At 42.5% G+C, this 24,764-nt stretch overlaps 1 protein-coding gene across 1 annotated transcript in view; it reads right to left on the reverse strand.

Moving 5' to 3' along the window:
• The window catches only part of DIS3L2 (DIS3 like 3'-5' exoribonuclease 2), a 197,037-nt gene that overhangs the window by 120,169 nt on the left and 52,104 nt on the right, over positions 1–24,764 (reverse strand). Inside the window, exons 7-8 of the mRNA XM_010573014.1 lie at positions 14,029–14,263; positions 487–593 (exon numbers count right to left, since the gene is read on the reverse strand). Of these exons, the coding sequence (XP_010571316.1) occupies positions 487–593; positions 14,029–14,263 (342 nt within the window). The remainder of the gene's footprint in view (positions 1–486; positions 594–14,028; positions 14,264–24,764) is intronic.

The raw sequence follows: 24,764 nt of genomic DNA on the forward strand, positions 1-24,764 counted from the left end.
GCTGGAACTGCCACGCTGGATGAGACCAGAGGGCAGCCCAGCCCACAAGAGGGACCAGAATCAGAGGCTGCAAGTGAAAGCACAAGACGTGGAAGAGGCCTGACCCAGCCTGACCCAGTAGTCCTTTTCTGGTCTCTTAACATTCAGAGATTGACCCAAATCTTGAACCAACAGCACTAGCAGCCTTTCCAATATCTGTAAGAATTAATTCTGACAACCTTGGATATCCTGACACTCATATTAGTATTCAATCTTTTTCCTGAATCTTGCTAAGTAATTTTGCATAGCAAACAAAGGGAATTTAAACTAGGATAATTGGTAAAAATAACAAGACACTTGATTTTTATCAGATCGGACAATTACTCTCTTTGAAATGGGGAATGAGATTCAAAGATCAACAGATGGAGACTACAGGGAGGCCAGGGCTGGTCTCCTTCAGCCTTTGGGAGCACACACATGCTCGCTTGTCACTCTCCACGGAGTTACCTTGGCTGTCCTTTGAAGAAACTTATCTGGGAGGAGCCTGGGATCATTCATCGTGGGTCCATCATCTTGCTTTGTTCTGTGCACACCACCGAACCCAACAGCCTTCACTGCATCAAACAAACACAACAGTTATTGTAGCACATTTCCATGACAAATTCGTGTTGGGCTTTTGCTGTAAAACTACAATACAAAGTGCATGTAGTAGACTTATTTGAAAGGAAAAAGATCTCTCAAGTGTTAGAATAGCCAAGGATGAAGCAATTATTATTTCTCCAGACTACGACAGAGAGCAGATATATGTTCGCTTACCATGCAGATCTGCTGAAAAACAACAGAAGTCAAAATAAATCCCAACTTTACAAGTAGAACTACACCAGCCATAATAAACAAAATGGTGGAAAATACATTCTGTTTATTATATACTAAGAACTACATGAATTTCCTGGCATTCCTTAGTTGAAGTCATTAACATTATGTAAGTAGTCCTTCAAGTACATACATTCATTTAATATTTAATTTCCTTTAAAAACATTATGCAAGGTTATAAAATGCATGTTTATCTTTGAAACTGAAACCATATCTACTAAGCTGACCCTCTTCAGCTGGGGATCAGGATTATGAAAAAGTCTTACAAAAGTAATCACTATATATGACAAACAGCTCCCACCCGCTGAAATCTCTTGACCAGATACTGGTAATATTTAAATCAACTGCCAACTAATTTCTAGTTTGCAATTTTCAAATATTCAAGTATCTGAGTTTGGAAGCATCTGCTATAGATGGCTGGCACACTGAATGCATTTAGTGTTTACAAACATCCAAAGTGATCTTTGCAATGGAGAAGGTTGGGACCAGTCCCTTCTTGAGCTGCATCCCTGCTGAGAGCCTGTGGTTACCGCTCTGACAGCATTTTTCAGATGGAAACATCCATCTGCTCTTGTCTGAAGGGCTCGTGGAAGATGGCTGCCTTTTTCCACTTGTATGGCAATCGCATCCATCTCAAGCACATGTGCTAAAATCAGGCCTTGAGTGTTCAAAAGAAATTTTGCTTTCTTGAAGAGAGACTGTGGCACTGACTGCAAGTTTCAAGGCACATAGCTGTCACTGTTTCCCTTAGAAGACATGAGATAAAGCAACGTTTCGCTGAAGGCTGTGCTCCAGCAGGCCAACAGTGCTCACGCATGCCAGAAAGCCTCAAGGAGAACAGCGGTGACACGCAGACCCTGGCCCCCAGATGACACCCATCTGTCCCGCAGGGACCCTCGACTAAGGCTGCTGGTGACATGACGGATGAAGGGGGCTGTGCTGCGGGAGGGGAGGCTGCAGCTGCCGGCGGTGCCGAGCAGTGCCGGGGCGCTGGGGACCGGTGCTTGGGGGGGAGCCGTGGTGGCAGCGGGGAGCAGCAGCTTGCCCCGAGGGGAACGGCTGTGCACCACCTTCATGAGGGCACGTTCACAGATGGTCGTGCCGCCACGGACGGCCTGGGTTGCCTTCGGGCAACGTTACCCCAGAGTCGTTTGACAATGACAGCTATCGCTCTAATGACAAACTCTGGTTCTCATATGCCGTTAATTATCCCCAGCTTTGCCTTCTGATACAAAGCTCTTCAGGCTTTGCCGCTCCCCAGACATCTTCTTTTTCAGAAGAATCTAAGTGACTTTAATTTTATTTTATCTTTACTGACTTGCTAGCAAGGCCGAGAGGAGAATGGACAGATATTCAGGGGTTTAAATAAAAATCTACTTTCCTAAAAAAAGCGGCAGTAGTAGCAGCAGCTAACCCGTTTCTCTTTTACTTCTCCTACTGAAATGAACTCAGATTTGCCACAACCAGGGTTACTAAGGGATAAAACCGCCCAGAGTTTCATGGTGGCAAACAAGTTGGGGAAAAAAATTGCTCAGATAATTAGAAACAGTTTAAAAAGTGGAGATACCCAAGTTACACACCTCATTTGCTTACCTCCTCTAAGGTCTTTGCCAGCTAAAGGTCATACCAGGCAATCAGTTACTAAAGAATAAAAGCAAGGAGCCATTTTGTTTTCTTATAAATTTTCAAGCCATCAGTTAATAGTCATAGGTTTACAGTGTGCCAACCATAAAGACAGCTAGGCCAAAAAACAGGACTATCTGGGACAAAGAAACACTGGCAGGGGCAGAGGGCAAGGGGACATCGGTAGCCTTCCAAAGGCCATGCCTTCAGGCACACCTGCAACAAGCCCAGGGTTTTACTGGAGTAAACTCTCCCCACTGAACAGCACGTACTGATTGGAAGAGAAACCAGATCTAAACATGTTTGGGTAAAAAGCAAGAGCTGCATTCGCTGCTTTCCCAGCATAGCAGAATGACAGCAGCGACTCAAGGTCCAGGAGGCAAGAATGAGAAAAGCACCAGGAGCCACGCGAGAAACATGCCCTTGTTAGCACTGCCTTCTTTCCACTTATCCTTCCAACTCTCATTTCTCCAAAAAGTTGCTCGCATTTTTTCACTGAAGCAGCTTTCCCTGACAAAAAAGGAGCCAGCAATCATGTCCTTGGGAGGTATCACATACATGCAGGCAAAAGCACAGAAGCAGCAGGAGAGAGCTGTCACGGGGAGCACAGCAAATGGGTGACCAGGGCTTCCTTTGCCTGGGGTGAAGAACATACAGGGCTGGGGCACTGCCCCCCATCCTGCTGAAGCTGAGCCCCATGGGAACCCAGTACAGGTACCAGAAAGCATCTAAATCTTCACTGTGGCACATGGTACAACTTGTCTTTTTCCTTCACAGCCTACATCAACCAGGGGCCTTTGGCTGGCTGGAGAGTATCTTCTTCTTCAGGGGTCTCTCCAATTTCAGTATCCCTCCCAAAAATTCCTAGGATTATTAGAGACTCCAGCAGACAGAGCCTGGGATCTACAACTATACCATCAACAGAACGAAAGAAGGAAGCAAATCCCAGCCATCTACTTATTCTTACCCATCTTTCTTAATCAACTTCAGTATCTAAAAGGTCATCACATACATTTACTAATGGGGAACGCTCCTGAAACAAGGGACAGGGAAGAAGAGTCACGAGCAAGTCTGTACTGCTGTGGCCAAGAGATGTAGACTTCTCTATAGCTTGTAGCTGCTCCTTTTGAAGTCAAAATTTTGTCGGTACTGGGGCTACATCTAATGCTTGGAGGTCTACAATAGCACAGAACCAGCAATGAGGGTGACAAACTCCCTGTGACAAACCCCTTTGCTCAGAAAGGAGAACTACCCAGATCCAATGTCCACCTGGCTCAGTTGTCAAATTACTGCACAGAAACCTCAGTCTCAACAGCGATCATCTGCCACGAGAGTCTGGTACCCGAGTCCCCTAAAGACACTTCTGACAGTCCCTCTCCTTCACCGCACATCCCTCTTCCCTCTAGTGGAGCTGGAACTTGGTGGGTGGGCAGAGGGGAGGTATCAGAGCCCCACCAGAGACTGGTGGTCTAGATCTGAGCTGGGAGACACAAACATCTCCCACAACAGGGCAGAGCCACAGAGGCAATCCTAAAGGAGAGTTAACTTGTGAGAGGAGCAGGATTTTGAGCAGGGGAGGTGGGAAGAAACTCCTTGCATTATGCCAAACTAAAAATGAATTATTCTGACCCCTTTACTGCAGTGGTTATCCAATGACCATTCAATATTTCCACCCTGGGCAAAGACATGTTTTCTGAGAAAGATTTACTATGTTAGCTTAGGCAATACTTCATAAGCTTATCTTACAGTGCAAACACACTTCAGCAACTAGAATCCAGTGAAACTGCATTATAATCTCAGTGTTTTCCTTTCAGCGATTATCTGACAAACCAAAACTGTAATAGTCCTACTTAAAAAAAAATTAGGCACTAGATACAAAAAGCAACTCAAATTAGTTATGTTATTACCAACAAAGTAGATCCAGGACACTTGGAATTTGCCTCCCTCTGTAAGAGATCAGTTTAGGCAGCTTCAGTACACACTTAGATTTGCCTGACAGGCATTCCTAGGTCAAACATTATTTTTTTTAAAGCCCCCCAATTTCCTTTTACAATTAAATTACCATGACATTAAAAGGTGGCCAAAGTGGACCAAAAGTCATCAGACTAGAATTCTGATTACTTGTGACAGATCCAAAATTATTTTCACTAAGTTTGCATTGGTCACTGTGGAAATTTGCAATTCTGTCCAAAAAGAATACAACTAAAGATGCAATATCCACTTGCAAATGAAAATATATCGCAGTTTCAGATCTCAAAAACAACTCACTGGAAAAAAAAAATCTCCTTCCCCGGATGGAAAGAAATAAGTTTTAAAATAAAAACAGTTTGATGTTTGCTACTTCAGCTAGAAAAAAAAAATCTACTTGAGAAGTTAGTTGGCTTACTCTGCATAGGCATATCTAAGAATCCCATCAGAAAGCATTATTGATATGAAGCTTTTAAAGAAAATATTGCTCTTCAACTTAGTGCTCAGATACTAGCACATCTGTAAACCTTTCAACAGCAGTCTACTTACTAATGAAGTAACAACACTTAGGTTCTCTGACATCTGCTTCAATAAGCAGTTTTCAGCATATTACGGTTTAGAACCAAATACATAAGGCAAGTGGTGTAAAGGAAACCAATTTATTGTAAATATCTCAAGGATTGTGTGTCACACTCAAAGGCAATGTGTTTTTAGAAGTTCTGTCTATATCAATACAAGAGACATGGAAATGAAAACTCCCTTCAACCAAAAAGCGATACATTCAAATACATGCACAGATTTTCCCTGGGTTACACTATTCTGCTACAACCTTCATTTTGAGGGACAACAAGGAGGAAACATGTTGCTGTTTAGAAGACAGTACAAGGGCCCTTCACATTCTGCCACCAATGTTTATTGGCATAGAACAGGTTTTTTCCTCCAGAACACAAAACTGATGGTAGGAACCAGTAGGTCACACCATACTTGGTCCTCCCTTCACCAAGTAAACCAAAATGTAATTTTTTGAGGATCAAAGTTTTCTTAGAAACACCTGTCCCTAGCTGGATGATTTCAGTTCCTACAAAGTTATTTCAATACCTACAGAGGTAGGAGCTCTGAGCTTCTCCTGATCTTGGCAGACTTCTCCACCATGGAGTCCACAGTACAGAGGTCCAAGTGAGCTCTCTCTGAAGTCTCACCTAGCAGACCAAAGAGCCCCTCCTCCCTACCCAAAAGGTAGGTAGGAAGGAAAATGCCGTTTCACTTGGTACCAGGTACTATCTAAAACTGGAATTTATTTTAAACGGGCTTTAAGAAGGCTTACTTAGGAAAATATCATGCAAGAAGCAGTACTTTGTGAGTATTTATATCTCCACACACAGAGCTTTCTGCCTGTTATGGAGGGAAGACAGGTAGTTCACTGTGATGAGACTGTTAAGCCAACAGCTTTGGAATTTAACACATGCAGCCTGTCCAAAATCAGCCTAACAGCTCCTGTGTGCAATGCAAGAGGGCTCTGCAGGTAAGAAGCAAAGCTGCTCCAAATTATGCAGCACTCCCGAGTTGTCTCATCACAGAGCTGTGTGTCTAATGAATAGGACTAACTTCCTTAGAGATGTTTATTTTGAATACTCATTTAAGTAGACTCACCCTGCCACAGCTGTTCATGCCTAAGCGCCTGAACTCACACACCTGCGTGCCCAATGGCACAGTGAAGATGAGAACCAGGAGACTCAGATGATTAGCAAGAAGATTTTTGAAGATGCACAGGCAGGAGGAGACCCTCAGAGAGGGAGAGGAAAGGCATAATAATGGATGTGTACAGCAGAGAGACAAGCATCTGCAATAACACGGAGCAAAGGCAACGTGAAGAGGTGAGTATAGCTGGCTTCCTTACACACGCAACACAGCCAAGCATGTAATTATTTACTTATATTTAGCCACCTCCACAAGGAAGGATGGAGGACATAGCAGAATGATGAGACAGGAATGTCACTTTTCCTTAGAACCCTCCAAGCCTGATCCACAACAAAGATTCAATGTCATTTTGGGAAGCTGCCATCTAGCCCAACAGATCACACCGTAGCTGTCTCAGTAGCCCAGTAACGTTACTACAACCACAGCACGGGTGCTCAGGCCTCCTGGCCCTCTCATGTCCTTGAGAAGCTGCCAGTCAACAGGGGGCTTGGAAGCTTTATTGCAACAGAATTAAACCTCAAAAAAACCAGGTAGTGTCGCAGTCTACATAAATACAGTTTTATTACATTAACAGCAAGTAAAATTAAAATGTTACAAAAACATTTCCATTGAGTATTTTGCCTATCTACTTAATGTTCTTCCTTCCTGCCTGTGCATTTGTTCCTAAAGTGTGTGTGTCCAATTTTACTATTGCATGGAAAATATGTTAGCTGAATGAATCCTAACCTGATTCATCCTGGAAACCTTGCTGCTAACAATGACCATACTCTAACTAATGTTTATCTTCACACCCACCATTCATGCTCAGTATCATGCCCTCTCACTTGCTTGACCTAAACTTGTAACTCAAAGGAGAAACACAGGTGAATTCAGGAACATATGGTAATATGCTGAACTTAATCTAATTCCTGTTACCTGATTGCATAAGTAATTTATTAATTTTTTTTTGTCTTACTTAAGAAGTCATTTGGGGGTCAAGATAACTTACTAGGGAAGAACAGCATAAGAAGCTTTCCCAGCATTAACTTCCACTGCAGGCTTCAGCTGTGCAACAAAAGAATAACTGGAGCTTATTCAGCCCATAGCATTTAATCAATGCAGCCATAAAGCCCAATTTGTTCAATACCAGTAGAACACTTTTCTTAAGTTGCTATACTGTTTACTCTTCAAGAAATCTATGCTCTCATTTGAGAAAAGTTATAGCAACAACCAGAAGAGCTAGATCCAGAGACCCGCAAACATGAACTTAGGATAAACTAATAGAGAGCTGTCTCGAGCAGCTGAAACGGCTCCAGCTTCTCTGCTGGTTTTCCAGGCTTCAGCAGAGTGAAACTGATCTGATTTTTGACAGTTCCACCTCAAGGATTTCTATTAAAAGCCGTGTAACTGAGAAGATTTCCTGGTGAGCTTTCACTCTGCTGTGGCCTAGAAATGTTAAGAGCTATGCAGTGGAGACAATCCATCTCCAGAAAGCTGCAGGCTAGGAAAGAAGCGTGAAGACTCCTTAAAAGCACTCAGAGTGAATGGGAGCCTCTGGAGAGAAGGGAGAAGAACATTTATTCCTTCCAGCAGCTGGTGACGTTGGTGGGCTCCAAATTTGTCAGAGATTTCATGGCAGCTAAACTGAAAGAAGGGGGAACCTGAGCAGAGCAGAGGGACAGCATGCGGTCCAGATTCTGGTCACCATCCTCCTTTCCCTACTAGCCTTGGCCAAAGAGAGGAACAGTAGTATCTCTCTAAACTCTGCCTATGCCAATATGAGACACTGCCAACTGCAGAAGGACTCCAGGTGCCAGAGGAAGACACAAAAGAAAGGTAGGCATCTTGTCAAGCTTAAAAGAAGACAGAAAGGACACAAAAGCACAAGAGGGGGGATTGAAGTGCATGAGAAGGTGCAGAGGTACAAAACAGAGATTAAACTCTAGATTATAAATACTTTTTTTTTCTTTGCTAGAAGGATCCAAAAACTTTTCTAAGCACTGGCTCTAGAGCATCATCTTGAGAAAAGAATGGTTTAATACATTATCACACAACCATACGGTGAACTTACCAAATGCCACCACTTCTGTTCAGCCAAGCAATCCCGAAACACTCAGTAACAGCCTCCAGTCAGTTGCAGTGTGGACACCAAGCAATTTTATAAGGTTATAAATTTTGAGCTTGCCAGGGCTTCTAGAGACTGACAGTTACATTTGACTTGAAAAGAGATCAACCAGCATCCACCTGGCCAATGCTGAACAGACAGGGAGACAGGAGCAAGTTCTGCAGCAACTCCAACCGAAATTCTGTTGACTCTACCTATTAACCATCAGCTATTCGATTCAATTTTCCATCATGCAATTGGCTGAGTTAGCTGTTAGTTTACTCTGCCTGTAAATGAGCTACTTCTATTCAAAATTCATTATGTCAAGGCAGTAAGCAAGCCTTGGACATTCACATATTCAAACTCTGATTTGCAAAAGTATAGGTGTAAGTGGAAATCCTGAACAAACACAACTATCTGCTGCCAGGGCAGCCAGTCTGTCCTGGTTTCAGCTGGGATGTAGTTAACTGTCTTACTAGTAGCTGGTACAGTGCTATGTTTTGAGTTCAGTATGTGAAGAATGTTGATAACACTGATGTTTTCAGTTGTTGCTCAGTAGTGTTTAGACTATAGTCAAGGATTTTTCAGCTCCTCATGCCCAGCCGGCGCACCTGACCCAAACTGGCCAACAGTGTATTCCATACCATGTGAAGTCCCATCTAGTTTAGGAACTGGGAAGGGGGGGGCAGGGAATCACCACTGGGGGACTGGCTGGGTGTCGGTCAGCGGGTGGTGAGCAATTGCCCTGCGCATCATTTGTACATTTCAATCCTTTTATTACTACTGTTGTCATTTTATTAGTGTTATCATTATCATTATTAGTCTCTTCTTTTCTGTTCTATTAAATCGTTCTTATCTCAACCCAGGAGTTTTACTTCTTTTCCTGATTTTCTCCCCCATCCCACTGGATGGGGGGGGAGTGAGTGAGTGGCTGCGTGGTGCTTAGTTGCTGGCTGGGGTTAAACCACGACACAGTCCACCAACTTGATGACTTCTGTGAGCCACCCCGTGGGAAGCAGGATATTCTGTGTATCTGGTAAAGTAAGATCTCTTGTGAGAAGAGCTGAAAAAAGCTGAGCAAACTAGTTTGACAAGGATAGCTTTTGGCATAGTGACACAGTTTTACAAACTTTTATTTGAATATCTTTTTGCTAAGAAAGGCTGAGGCACTTTTATGAGCACAGCTGCCATTCTCAAGAGTACAAGGAGCTGCTACTGTTCAATTGCTGATGTTTCTTTATCAGAGCAATCTAAGTCCAATATTTAACAAGAGACAGCTCACATTTGTATGAAACTCATGTGACACACAAGTCTGTGTAGGGATAGAGCATCGTAAAGTATTCTGTACAGAACATTTTGCACCTTCCCTGGGTTGGGAGGATACAGAGAAGTTTCTAATTTTTATTACATAGTGAAATGGAGTATAAGGAAAATCCTTCTACTGCAGTGACAAGTCACAGAAATAATGTATTCTAGGTCAGTACTAAGTGATAAGATAAAAGTTACATCACCTCTGTTGCAGTAGTCAATGTGAATGAGGATTAAGGAAAAGAATTACAGACCTGACAAAGGTCATGTCAACTGGCAGATGACTCCTCTGGATAGCAGTAACACAAAGTAAGTTGAGGTCTCAGGGTAAAACAGAGGACTTGCATGTCAGTACCAAGCACTACAGAGAATTAATCTTTTCTGTGTACACAGTATCATTCAGACTAGTGCCAGGATGCTATTGCCTTGTTCTTTGCCTGCATTTCAACAGGGCATAGAAACCCCAGAGAGGGTTTAAAGGACACTAGTAAGGGAGCTGAGAAACTTTCTTCAGGGTTCTCATTCTTACTGTCTTCGTAAAGAAAAAAAAAAAAAGAGAGAAAGTTTGTTTAGTGTGTAGAGATATTTACACCTTGGAAATACAGCTGAAAACACAAGAGGACAGAGTTTTCCAACTTTGCTAAAAAAGACCTACCTCCAATGACCAAAACTTAGCATTAAGACAATCTAACTTTGGAACAGGACAGTATTGCTCTTTGCGTAGAACAGCATGCTGGAGAGGAAAATGGCTCATCACTTCCTAGACCAGAGACTTCTCTGAAGATAATTTTTAACCCAACTGCTTTGCAAGAAGAGTTCAGAAAAGCAGAGCAAACTCGTTTGACCAGGACAGCTTCTGGCAGAGTGAAACCAGTTACGAACTTTTATTTAAATACCCTTGAGCAAAGCAAAACTGACGCACTTTTATGAGCACAAGAACTTTCAGAAAGTACACTGGCTGAGAATTAGGCTGAATGTGATGGTCTCTTCACTTCTGTGGACTTCCCTCTTGCTTATTCCATCTTTTCTGGGGTCTTAGGAAGAGAAAGGCAGGAAGCACAGCTCTCATAACTGCAACACTTAGTGAAGACAGATCCAACACCTGAGTCTCACTCAGCCTGCAGCCCCATGCATAACAATTTATACCAGTTTGCTTTAAGCCCCACAGAGGCATAGGAAGCCCAACATACAATGACTTCAGGGAAATTCATTCCACTCAAATCTGCGCCATAATCAGCATACACAGTATTTCATGCTTCAGAGCTTCTGACAGCAAAGGCCAACCCCAAATTCTTTGCCCCAGTGTGTAACTACAGATGGAGGGGGTTACTGTGCTCTGAAGAGGAACAGAGCCACAGCGATGGATGGGACACAGGCCGGGGTAGAAAAGATATCAAAACAGCCTGCACTCCCAGTGCAACCCAGAGTGCTCTTATTCAAATGACATATCTACTTTTATTCTTCATGGTTCATTCTGACCATCAGCAGCAGAACAAATGAGCCAGCAACAGAGAGATCATGTAATTCTACTCCTCCATCAGAAAGGACAAAAGCCATCTTGCAAGTGAGAGGCAGCAATCTGCAGAGCTTGTGTATATGCACGAAGATTTGAGCACTGTCTCAACGTGGCTCTGGGGTTTTTTGCCCCAGAATGAGTAAAATTTACTTTTGATTCTATTAGAGTAGCCATGGATATTTTTCACCCCCAGAAATCTGGTGAGTTTTTTTTTTAGTTTGGATTTTGTTTAGGTCTTTTATATAGAGAGATCTTTTTATATATACACACATATGTATACATAAAGTGCACATGAGAACGTGATAAACTGTTTCTTGATTTTATTTTATTAAATAGCATACCCTTGATGGCATCTTTGTCCAGCTTGAAACCTTCAGACTTCCCTACATTAAGGAAAAAAAGAAGAAAGCCCACTACAAGTGTTCATTTAAGAGTTGCACTGGCCACAAATTATTTCTGCTGCTCCCTTCTGTGCATAAGGCCATGCAATGAGTCTGTGTAATAAACCCTACAAAGGACTGCTCTTAGGGAAAGTAAGTAAACCACTAGTTTTGGTGGGTCAGCAAGAAATCACCCCCATGGGAACTCATCTCCCATCCACCCCTCTGTGTTTTGCTGCAGTAGTTGTTTCCAGCAGAAGGGATGTAACATGAAAGAAAAGGCTCACAGGCAGTTAACTTGAAAGGAAAGTTCAACAGGCAGCATCAGCCAAGCAGCCCTCCCAGGGGAGGCCCACATTACACAGGGAAGGGCACTTCCACTCACTACAGTCCAACCCTGCAAAGCACTCTACCTCCCAATGCCGGTACCACATTCCAGTGGATGGCCTTAGTAAGTCCAGTGGATATTATCCTCTAAGGCTAAGTTCTGCCTTGAAACAGTGTATGTTTAGTCCTTTTAAAAAAGCCACACCTGTGAAGACTGAATTTGGCAGGATCTTTTCTTTTTTTCATGACAGTTATCACTGATGCTGGAATAACTATATCTGTTTTCCAGGCAAGACTTAAAATCTGGGTAAGTGATGATATGAGAAATTGCATGAAAGACAGGAAACAAGCCAAAGCAATCATCAACTGCTCAAAAACACCTTCAGAAAAAGCAGCATCGTAAACTTTATACGTATAAAAAAAGGACAGCATTAAAAAGCAGAGCAAGAAGAAACTAGAGAAAAATCCATATAAGTTATATGGCCAAAGAAGCTGAAGCAACTATTAAAAGAGGTGATAGCAAAATACAAATTCAGCAGAAATCTAACTGGCACATCCACACCAGCCACAAGGCTTGTTAAGGATGAACACGAAAAGGCCTTCAAAACAAAAGAAAACAGTTGGCTTAGGCAACTGCGATGGAAAAGTAGGTTGGATTTCAACTGTGTAGAAAATAAGCTGATCTAACATTTGCCCTACAAATATTCTCCAAAGATAGAATTAAATGGCAAAAACCACTCAGATGGCACAGATTTTAAGAGGTGACTTGATAACCTCCAACACAGGTCACTCCAGAGCATCTTGAGGAACTATGATGCACCAAGAAAAGCAACTCTCATCAAGCCCTTACACTAAAGGACAGTCATACAGGTAAAGTAAAATACTGGCTCAAGTCTGTATTTATTTTAGATGCTGGTGTCAAACTAGAATGTATTTCTCTGAATTTTAATTTGCCATTGCTATCAGAACCAACAGAGACGCAACAGACACAACATGTGACTCAGGAGCATTTTTAGGAGATTTAGAATTGTCGAGTCAAAGTGGCAGCTCAACAGTGTGCAGCTACAACAGAGTGTGTAAGACTGCAAAAAAGATGAGGTTAATAACTAGCTGTGTAAAACATCCGCAGACAAGATGAGTAACTCCCAACTCAAGCCCTATGCTGGAAAGCAACAGAACAAGACGGAAGTTGGTTCACATACCTTGGCAGTAACTCAAAGACAGTGGAGGGACCCAGAAGGAAATAACATCATGAACTGGTGAGGTGGCAGCTCCATTCATGAGCCGAAACCAATGTTTTCTCCTAAAAACTACAACACTTCCACTCAAATGTTACTTCCAGTTTTATTAACAGATGGGTGTGAAAAATGGAAGTCTACCAACAGTACAGGCAGAGGTCTGTGCATCTTCAAAAGCAATCTCTCAGGAAAACAGGAGGTATTAAATAGAATAGCTTTACAACCACCACCACAATTTGTCAGAGACTAACAATTACTTATGTCCTAAGTTACTGCCATCTTTTCTGGACCACGGGGGCACGCATCAAGAACGCACCAGAATATCTGTCCTGAAAAATTTTTCACCAGCAGCTGAAGGCACATGTTAAATGTGCCAGTTGTCAGAATCCTTTCAACACACAGCTCTTCAGGAAGGGATTTAGTACTAGAAAGGACATGCAAAGAGCAACATAAGCATAGTTTGGGACAGGGAGCCTATTTTATTTTGCCCTAAGCAACACTTGATGGTTTGGATGGAATTCAGATTCAGAATAAAATAGGTTTGCCTTCAAAACAGATTGCATAATTGGCTTTAGGTTTTAGTCCAATTTTCTTTTTAAATGGACCAAATCTTTAAGTTGCTCATAAGTCAACTGTTGGAAAACAGCAACAACCCTAACTGCCCCCAAGGAAATATATTCTTATCCCCAAACTGAGACACATAGATTGGCCAGCCAAGCTGCAATGAAGGAAACTGCTACAGCAGCATCTTGAATTAAACAGCAACCAGCAGTCCCCAGACAGCCCTGAGAACTGCAAATCTAAAGGTGTGACTTCTGTTTCACAGATTTACTTTGCATCAATCAAAACTACATAAAACCCAGTCCTTAATATCCATTCAAAACTATGAAGGCAGTTTAGCAGAAAGGGATAGAAGTGATAAGGCATTAAGCTTTTATGCCCATATTTTATATCTTGCAGCAAAGCAAGGCAACAAAGTAATACTTCAACAGTTTGTTCAAATAAAGGTTTAAATCAGCAATCTGATCTACTCACCCTTTTCACCAGTATCCAGGGAAAGTTTCTTAATGTCATCAGTCAACGTATCCTTCAAGAGGTCTTGTCCATGTTCTGCATCATTATCATCAAACTGAGCTTCTATAATGACATCCGGACTTTCAGCATCGCCTTTTGCTGTCTCTTGAGGAATGCAAGTCCCCAACATATCCTCAGGGACATCTGATTCATGCGTGGCTTCTGTTTCTTTGTCACTACCATCTGGCTTTATTACCTGAAGGAGCAGGGGATTAAGAAAAAAAAAGAGGCAAGCTAAATCACTGGACTGAAGAAAGAAAACATTCTCTTTCTTTTTTCATCTGCATCCCCAAGGAGCTGACAATGAATTGTGGGTGGCTGGTGGCACACTGCAATTGCTGTGTAATTAGCCACAGATATTGCACAATCGAAAGAGGTACCTCACTAGGATAAAGACGGGAACGGCATGGCTTTTGCAGTACCTCAACTGTGACAATAATGTATCCAAAGCGTATCTAGAGCATAACCATACAGTTCCTGCCAAGCCTCTAATCAGCTCTCCAGAAGTTGGGAGTAAGCACAGAGAGGGAGGAGGATACACTACAATTTAATGAGTTGCTTAGACCATTGTTCACCAAGATACACTAATCATCCTGGGAAGTCCCAAAACTCAAGCAGTTCCAGTGAATGCTGGGATCATGTCAAAGCACATCTCCAGGACAGCTCCCCAACACACAATTAGGAACAGACTGAAAAAGTACAGACCAGAGAACACGGTGCCCTGTGACCTGCGGAGTAACTGGACTGTGGCAGCTTGGTAAGGCACCAAGCTCTACATTTATTTTAGGCTCTGGTCTTTTTGCTAAAGGCACTCAGTTATTGCTGTTACTTATACAAATCTCCTAATTAAATTACCAAGCGGAATGAATTCAATTAAAGTACAAATTACTTAACCATTAACTACTGATAATTCAGATAAGTAACTGACCATTGCTACAGGTTTGTCCCCACTTTAGTGCAGCAATGGCACGGGGGGGAGGAGAAACCATATGTCTAATCACGTCAAACAAAATCATGAAGAACCCATGTCCCAGTAAGGTACACACCAGACCTGGATGGCATCCCTCACTGCATGTGACAAAGGCAGAAACTGCTCCGTCTCAGGACATAATGATCAAAATGGTTGATACCTTGGATACATATGCCTTCGCTAGCATCCTTCATGCAACCAACAGCAAGTTGCAAGCACCCACCTGGCCCTGGAACCTAGATCCAGGTTTTAGTTTCAAAAACGTTTAAGTTTCACTCAAGCTGTGGTACTTCAGTGCAAGATTCAAATCAGCATGTAATAAGAAATAACCTACTAAACATTAAAATCACAAAGAAACTGGGTGACCCCATTCCAATGCCTCCCAGCAACTGAGCTCCTCTCCAGCTGGTGCTGGTGTTCACCAGGCAAGTAACTCCCTGAAGATGCTCCTCCAAGGTTGCCAATCCTCAGCATCGCTAACCCAGTACATGACAGCAGCGATTCATGCCACCAGCAAGGCAAATGAAGGGCCCTTTAAAAAAATGCAATAAACCCCCCCAACTTTCTGGTAACATACTTTATATGATAGAGTTAGTCACTAGAAATAAGCATAAATAGCCTCAGCAGGTCCTAGCTGAAGACAACCATTCCAAGTAAGAAAAATACAATCCAAAAAGCTCCACGAATTATTATTTAGTAACTAAAAAGCAAACAGATCAAATCAGACATGTTCAGGGAAGACTTTCACAATTTTACATACACAGAGATACAGTCATGCTTTCAAGCAGTACTCATTTCTTTGTAATCTTTTCACAATACATAACAGAAACAAAATCAATTTTAAAATGGGGTTGAATTCAAGTCTCTCAAAAAAAAAACCATCAGATGACATTACTTTGAACTCTTGTTACCTTTTGTGACTCTGCTTTCCATCTTTATTTCCATTTTTTAATATGTATATAATTTGTTACCATAGCAGATTTTGACTCAAACATTAAATTGTGACAAAAAGGGAGAAAGTTTGGCAGAAGGTGGGAAAATGGCCGATTATTAAACCTGGCTACATTTGGTACATAAAATACTGACACACAATGGTCTGGGCAAGAACAGTCTATTAGATTAGAGAGCTGACAAGGCTCCACACGCTAGTGACTCTGCCAGTGTGCCTATCCAAAAAGAAAACCAGTGTCAACAGCAATGTTTGGACCCTACCATGGTCAGATGTGGATGTATTCAGCTCTTAAATTTCAATTGCACCAGATGTGTGCAAGTGTGCAACTGCAGCAGGAGTTCATTTTATTCAACCCCTTCAGGCTTTGCCTGAATTTCTTTCTCTCCAAGTCGTTCTTTGGAGAGTGTGAGATGTGTTTCAGGTGCTAAATTATAAACCTTTCTATAGGTAATGCAGCGAACAACATCAAATATATCCGAATGATAGGAAGTGCTTCTCTAAAAATGTAGCACTGAAAAGCTTAGGCTTGAAGAGTTTATGTTGCATTTAAAAAGGCAGCAGATACAGATTTCTTTTTAAATGCTAAATTACCGTGCTTCCCCCCAAGCTAGAGGATACACGCTGCTGTCACTAGCTAGCATGGTACTCCAGCTGTGACTACCTAAGCCCCCAGTCACACATTTCCTTATGGATTTGCAAATGAATTTTTAAGTAAAGTTTTCCAGAGTCCACAAAATCACAACCTCCATGCAGTGTGGAGTAGCAAAATGTCCAGATGCTGGCAAGCATGGGCGATAGGATTTGTTTTCTTTTTAAGGCCAAGACAGATCATTTAGGCTGACCTCATACAGAACAGAACAGGGAATTTCACCCAGGATTTCTTACATCACACCAAAAATTTAGAGAAGCTGTACATCACAAGACTGGAAAGCTGCATAAGACTTCTCAAAATCGGGAGCTCAATGGATACAATTACTCCATTTAAGATGATCAGAGTTGCTGGCCAACATGAGCTCATCACACAGATTCCAAAGAGCAGGATCCTTCTGTATATGAGCAGCAGCAAGTTTGACCATGACAGAATAAGCATTTCTTACATGCAGCATCTTGGAAACCAGAAACTGATGATATTGCACTCTCCTATTTCTTATCATGCTACTGAAGCTAGCAAGTGACATAATGAATACAGCTAGAACATATCGGTACTTATCAGAGATGCAGAATAAATTAAATACACAATTGGCTAAGTCTATCACATAGTCCTATGTGCAGTACAGAGCATCATTCTCTGCCAATGCAGCTGACTCTGCATGGACCCAGAAGGAGGGGATTCCCCCTTGCTGCATATGCATGAAATGTATGACCCTACTACCATGCAAACATGCTAGGACGCATGGTTAAAGCTCCTTAAAGGACCTTAACTTCCTGATCTGGGAAGTCAAATGTCAACCTTACAGTTGTATTATTTTCATATGCTCTTTAATAATAATAAAAAATGTTTTAATAAGCATTTTGACGAAAGTCAGTTGCTTATTTGAATGTCTGATCCTTAAGATAGTGGCTGAATAAGTTTTCTTCCAACTTTAAACAAACATCTATCACTGAACAAGTGTCAAGTTTCCGCCCCACAGTGATTGGTTTGTAAAGTCATAGCTGACTGAACACAAGATCTTTGAATGAAAATCCCATTTCAACCATGAATATAATAAAAAACAGCCAGTGGGCAAGAACGTCCTGGCATAGATATGTACAATCTGGACAGCAGAGTGATTACCTCGCTGCATCCAGCCCAGTCTTGAAGTAGCCATCAAATGAACAATTGTCCTTACTTGGGAGGAATTTGTTCCAAAAGAAAACTGAACCAGGAATCTGTGCATCTGAAAGCACAAGGGTTACCTCCTGAGCTGCAGGAGAAACTGCTTTCTCTGCCAGAAGCAATCTTATATCCAACTCTGTTAGTTCCAAGCTTTTCACAGACTTTCCACCTAAGCCTCACATCCACACATGGACAAAGCCCAGGCCTGTTTACTCTCAGATCAGGTATGGGCTTTTTGTTGCTGCCTCCTCAATGGCAACAGCTAACAACTTATACATTAGTCTATAATCTCAAACTACTGAACCAGAACAGTGATTTTCAATCATCTTTGAGCTATTAACCCCCAGGCTTTTTCCAATAGATGCACCAAGCCCCCAAAGTGTTTAAGCCTGACACTAATAGGTTTGCTTTTCTTCCTTATTCATCTTTGATCCTTACAAGCAATCCATGAATCCTCATAGATCTGAAGATGAGACGTGGATGACTGCTGGACTAGACACAGTTGGACGGATGCACCTTGCATGGCTAAAAACTTTCCACAGAAGAAACTTCTGTTTTCAACAGAAGTTTGTGCACAGAGACCTCCTTCACTGAAAGCATCCTACAGGTAAGGAAGCAGGATCATCTTCCCTACAGCTGTTTTGGACACAGATTCAATACCAATGGAATTCTTCATCTCACTCAAAATGCTGGTATTAAAAAGAGTGTTTTCATAAGGATACTGGGGAAGAATGGAGATGATATAGCGCAACACCTCTGTAAGATAGTCAAAACCCAGCAAAATGCCTCATAATGAGTAATCAAACCCAAAATGTATAACCTATCCAAAAGATTTTAGAAGTGACAAGCCATTAATGGTAACTCTTTTCACTGGGGCAGACAGACAATGCACAAAGAGGCTCCTCACACTGCTACAGAAAGGTGCAATAGGGTCACCAGCGAGTGGAAGCTGAAGACAGATTCATAGCAGGTAGGGAGCTCACATTAAACAGGGAGGACTAAACATGGGAACAGCTATAAAAGAAATAAGGTCTTCGGCCCAAGCCTACCTTCTGTGGTTTGCAAACCAAAGCAAGATGCCTTTCTTCCAAAAAATACTTTGGTCAAACACAAGTTCTGCTTTCGCTATCGACAAGTTATTATGCTCAATACTGGGGTAGGGAGACAAAGTTTAGGTCAGAGTCGTTGGTCCTCTCTGCACTTGAGCCTTAGTTAAGCAACAAGTTTGAGAAACAGAAACAGGTTGAAAGTGGTTATTTAAAGACAGCTGAAAACAGGGACTTTGGACGAAATTACCATCTCACCTTTAAAAAGACGGTTGCTACCACAACACTAATACAAACACCACATTTCATACAAATACTGCGAACACCTGCATCTATTAGTCTCCCAGCTTTTGCCATATTAAACAGGCTTCACTGGTTCCCTAATGTTCACTCATGAGGGAGTAGGAACAGAGCCTGGCTAACATGAAGATGCTGTCACAGCTCATACATAGATGCTAGAGCCAAGCTACTATAAATATTGCAAGGAAGAGCTTTGCTTTTCTGAAAAGAGCAACCAAACAAAGGCTCACTCGCTCTAGCTCCTTCTTGGATAAAGGATGGCACTTCCCATAAGAGAAAAACCACCTGTCCCAATCACCCTTCCTTCTCTTTGTAATCCCACGTACACCAAACAGCTCTGGCAAAGACGACAACTCAGTAAAGGTGACTAGTCTCAGTAGGAGCAGTTATAGCATTACTTTTAAAGTAACAGTAAGGTTAGACTGGGGGGGGGGTTGTTGTGGTTTGGATTTTTTTTTTTTTTTTTTTTTTTTACAATCTTTTAATTCCAAATCACTGGAAACACTTGCTAACAGCCCACAGGACAGCTATTTTATGTTGAACAGCACATTATAGTGTACATTCCAGGCATCACATTGGATGCAGCAATCATACAAACATCCAAACTAAAATATCTCCCTCTTGATTAGGAAAAGGCTACTTGCTCCTTCCCAGTGCGCTCTGTTCTTCCCAGATGTCACACAGCAGTCACTACAAAGCCATCCTGCTTGTGGATTCAAAGGGGTAAATGATCTCAGTACGCAAAGGCTCCTTGGAAACAGCAACTTCAGCAACTTTTCAGAGCCCTTCTCTGACTCGCTCCCACTGCAGTAGGTGAGAGGTGGGAGAGAAACAAGTGAAATCTAATGCATGTGTTTTCAAAACAAAATATAGAGACAGATCTGCAATATGCCCATCAAACCTATTGAATCCCCACAGCCATCTCCCCTGCCCTCACCAGCACCCTGCATCCTCTCTGCTCCGACTAACCTGCAAAGTGAGTTTTTATTGCAGAGTTAATTCAAGTAATCATGCTGAGCATCCAGGTTTAGTCCAGCCTGAGCAGACACAGCAGACAGCCCTGCATCCAGGCTTGTCAGGCAGCTGCACAAGTAACAGAATTAACTGCAGGAAAAAAAAAATATCTCCAAACAGCCACCTTTTCTCACTACTTCATCCTGCTTCCACCAGCAAACCTCATTCCTGAACTGTTCACTCAACTTCTCTTTCTGCTTCAGGCTGTACCTAAACATCACAGGTTACAGTGTGTCCCCTCCAAGTCTGGCTCATGTCCTTCTCCTACCACCTTGCACAAATAACCAGAATAACAAGTGGAAAAGCATCAACAGGGAAAATTCTCAAGACTGACCTTTCTGAATCCTAAAGCCAAACCAAGAACTGTCTCCTCACCATGTATCTCCACTCCCTATCTGGTCTCTGACCTATCATCTGCCTCTGAAATCTCCCAGCTCACATTGTCCTGGCTCTCATCCCACACCTGCAGTCTGCTTCCAAACACGTTTATCAACACTTCATTATCACCGAGTAGGAGACAGTTGCCTCTGCCCCCATCTCTCCTCAAGTCTACTCCTGCCTTCACCCCTTTCCTGCCACCTCTCTGTAGTTTCCCCAGACCCATCTCTCCCAAGTCTGGCTCTTGCACTGCTGCCTGTAGAGTACACAGTCCTAGGATCAGGACCATGTTCCCTTCAGGTCCATTTCATCTGGTTCTCCTAACAGGATAAATTAAACAGCTCCATCTGTACACTCCTGCCTTTTGTATCCTCTAACAACTGCTGAGAAGCAGGAAAAGAAAAAGTTGTCAGAAGCAGCTGCTCCCTGCTCAGTGCAGGTACCCCATGTGCCGTGGCACCAGTGTCACGGATCACACTGCTCCAAAACTCCAAAAAGGAGCCACTCTGCAGCCTGCAGAGGAAATATCTTGAGCTCAAAGTGAACGTCTTGCTCCAAGTTGCTTTGAAAGTAGAGCTGGTAAAGGCTCATAATAGGCCCCTGGTAGGTCTGTACAACCTTTCCCAAGGATTACTTGGGAATACCTCTGAGAGAGCTTGAGGGGATTCACAGTTCAGAGCTGCTCTGTGATATTTAGACATGCTGAGGGTAACAATGTCAAGGAGACATGGGAAAGGACAGCGTCCCTGTGCCCACTTGCAGGGAACACTGTACGATCTCCTTTGTAGACAAGCCAACCTGGTAAGGACTCCCAACAGCATTACAAAGAGCTGTGTATTATTATAGCCAGATCAACAAACTTGTTCCACACTTTCCACTCCTGCTGCCACCCCCGGGATTTGATTTGGTGCTAAAACAACAGCCTCTATTTTCAGAATACCTACTGCTGTTGCACTGACCTTCCCACACACATACCCCAAAACACAGGAGTCCCTGGAGCAGATGCAGTACAGCAAACACCTCGTGTCCCAGCCACAGCTTCCCAACCCACACACTATTCTTTTATGCAGCTATATGTTGTCACACTTAAAGCAGTGATGAATACTTAGCCATAGCCCATCATCTGTACAGCAAATCTCTCTAGTGAGAAAAGTTTGACCCCAGGGACGTGCAAAAGATGTAGTCCAGCATCCAGCCTTTAACAACACCCAGGAATCAACTTTCTCCTACACGCTCACGAAATCCGATGAGGCACACACAGTTCCTCCATCTCCTACAAGCAAACTCTTTTCATAAAAGAGGCCCTTAAAACTGGCAGCCTCCCTGCTGGACCCCAGTGAAATGTTCCTTGTACCTTGAGTCTTTGTATTGCCTGCTCCTCACAAGACCTCCCACCTTGGTGCATCTCATGAGCTGTGTGTTGCACTCCAGGCCACAGCGAACTGGAAACAAGAGTGTAATGCACAGGGCCCAGCTATGAGGTTGCCAGAACATATTGGTTTGAAACATCACAGAAAATATTCGGCTCCATATTTTCAACAGTAGCCAGGAAGAAAATGCATGGAACAATTTTGAGAACTGTTTTTCAAAAGTCATTTAAATCAAATTATGCCCCATCCACACTGGCAGCAAAACCCTCTCTACTAACTGGAACTGGTTTTCTTTTCTTTGCGTGTGTGTTCTTTTCTTTTTGATTTGACTTTTTTTTTTTTTTTCAAACTGTCTCCCAGCCATCTTTTTCTGGTAATGTGGACAGGCACTGCAACACTACAGGAATGGGTGCCAGGACAAAACCTATGATGCACAGTCCTAGAATAAATCACTCAAGAGGGGTGGATTAGAGGAACAGAGCAACGTAAGGTTACATCTTCAAAGATATGATTCTCTGAATTCACTGCATTTTCAGCAAACTACTGCAAAAAGATATTCAGTTTGTATCTGATGTAAAGAAGCAGACAGGTTTTTGGATTATTTGCAACTTCAAGACAATACCATGAATCAATATATATTTTAAAAGATGTAATTATTACACAGTGCTTGCATGTAATCAGAAAAGAATCTACTTGTGCTGAGTGTGTATCATTTGAAAGCTGCAATGCCAAGCAAATCCAGACCATTGGCTCACACAAACCCAAAGTATTATCCATTACTGCCTTTTTCTTTAAAAAACAATACAAGTATGTATGAAAAACATATTTCCTGGAAACAATGATACTCTTTGAAGACTTATTCAACATTTCATAAACCTAACAAGCCTGTACCCGCACGTGCCCGTAAGAGGAAAGTGGGTTGACAATGCAAAGTAATCAAAATGTACTGGAAGGGCTATCCAAGGTATTTGCATACCTATACCTCCCAAGGCTATATAGGTTTGAGGCTTTGTTCAGAACTGTGTAAAAATTATTTCCCACGTGTCTAAGAAAATCTCTTACTGGTGTTCAGCACTTCAACTCATCAAGGCAGGAAACAAACAAATCAACGAAGAGTTAATATGTTGGGGCTCATGCCTAAAGCCCCTCACTTTCTTTTATTGTTCCTTTCCATTGGGCTCTGAGTGCCAGCTCCCAGGGGTCTCAGCCCTGTGCATGTTTTGACACACTTTCAAAGCCTAGAATGGTACACCTGGGACAAAGCACACACTGTTCAGGAAGTGCACAGGGGCCAAGAAAAGCAATAGAAGTTTCCACAGTTAACTTGCATTACTGGTTGCCAATAAGCCTCTTATTATGAAAACCCATAATTGGAAACTGTCATATTACAGAACAATTTATGGAAGTTTTCAGAGTATATATGCCCCAGTGGGAACTTCCTTTGACTGGTGTGTTCCATCAGCCCAGCTCTGCTTATTTATTCACACAGTGGGAGAATAGCATCAGGAACCTAAACAAGTCACTGCTGAAGCGTCACCAAGACTCCCACTCCAGTAGTGCTTCAGATAGTTCTTAGCTCCTTAGTCTTTCCAGTCATCCATCTTTATGGCTGCCTTCAGTCAACAGCTGGACTGCCCTACCTTTATTTCATTTTATTTTCTGCAGGAACATTCTTGCACTTATATTGTGATCAACTGCTCCTTTGAGGACATGGCAGGCAAAATGCAGTTGCACTGGGCTGAGTGCATCCCGCTATGCCTGCCTCAATCCCATCAAATAAGCTCAGCAAAATTAGATCCTACTCCTACAGTTTCTACCCTGTCAAACCAGGGAAATTGGCACCTACATTAATTCCTAAATCAGATTTCAATTCTATTAAAATATGGCTCCAATGAAGAACAACAGTCTCCCCCAATGCCAGCATGATACTGTTAAAGTCAACTGCACAAAACCAGCCAGTGCTTCCTTGGCAGATAGTCATGTTTTGGTGTGAAAGTAAAGGGATTTCGTAACAGGTGCTGGAGATGCATCCCAGGAAACTTAAAGACTTTTAGCAACAGAAGACTGGAAGTCCACTTTTACACTACATTTTCCATACATCAGCCAGCAGCTACCATCTGCCAGAGTGGTTTCTCACTACGAGCAGCTCCATCCTCTGGGAAATGGGTTGAGACATCAACTCACCATCATGTTAACTGTATTTTGGCATGCCGTGCTGCTGCCAGTTCCAGTCATGCACACCAAGACCACTGTGAATTCAGTACCCTTCCCATCACCCTGGGGCAGGCACTGAAAAGGCTCTGAGCTCAGGAGAAGCTGTGGCAGAACAGGGACAGCCATGGCTGAAGAGGACCACCTGCAGAGGAAAGGAATTGGAGGAGATAATCCCTGCAATTATGGTAAGTGGGGGAAAAGAAAATGAGATGATTCACTGGGGATAAAACATAACAGCTTCCTCTACTGTTGAGAGCTTTCTGTGTCCCTTAAAGTCATTTCTGAAGAGAAGACAAGCTGGGAGCTAAACTTACTCCTTCACACTTGATAGGAGCAAATTCTGACCCTGGACAGAATCTCATTGCAACATAGAGCACCAAGTACATTTTGCTCAAAGATTTCTGCAAATACACAGGCTGGGTTATCAAACTGGGAAGGTTCCCTATCTGTGATCTAAACTTGCTACAAATCCATTTATTTGGGCTTCCTGACTTAGATACCATTTCACTCAAATGCACAGAGGAGTCCTTGAATGTCTAGTCAGAAAGTGCAGGTGGGACTGCCTTCATATGCAATCACTGCTGCAGCCAGGAAATCCCAGACTTCCCTATCTATCTTAGACTCTCAATAGGTTCGT

Source organism: Haliaeetus leucocephalus, unplaced genomic scaffold, assembly GCF_000737465.1.
Source record: "Haliaeetus leucocephalus isolate CR32 unplaced genomic scaffold, Haliaeetus_leucocephalus-4.0 Scaffold362, whole genome shotgun sequence".
In the NCBI taxonomy this organism is placed as follows: domain Eukaryota; kingdom Metazoa; phylum Chordata; class Aves; order Accipitriformes; family Accipitridae; genus Haliaeetus; species Haliaeetus leucocephalus.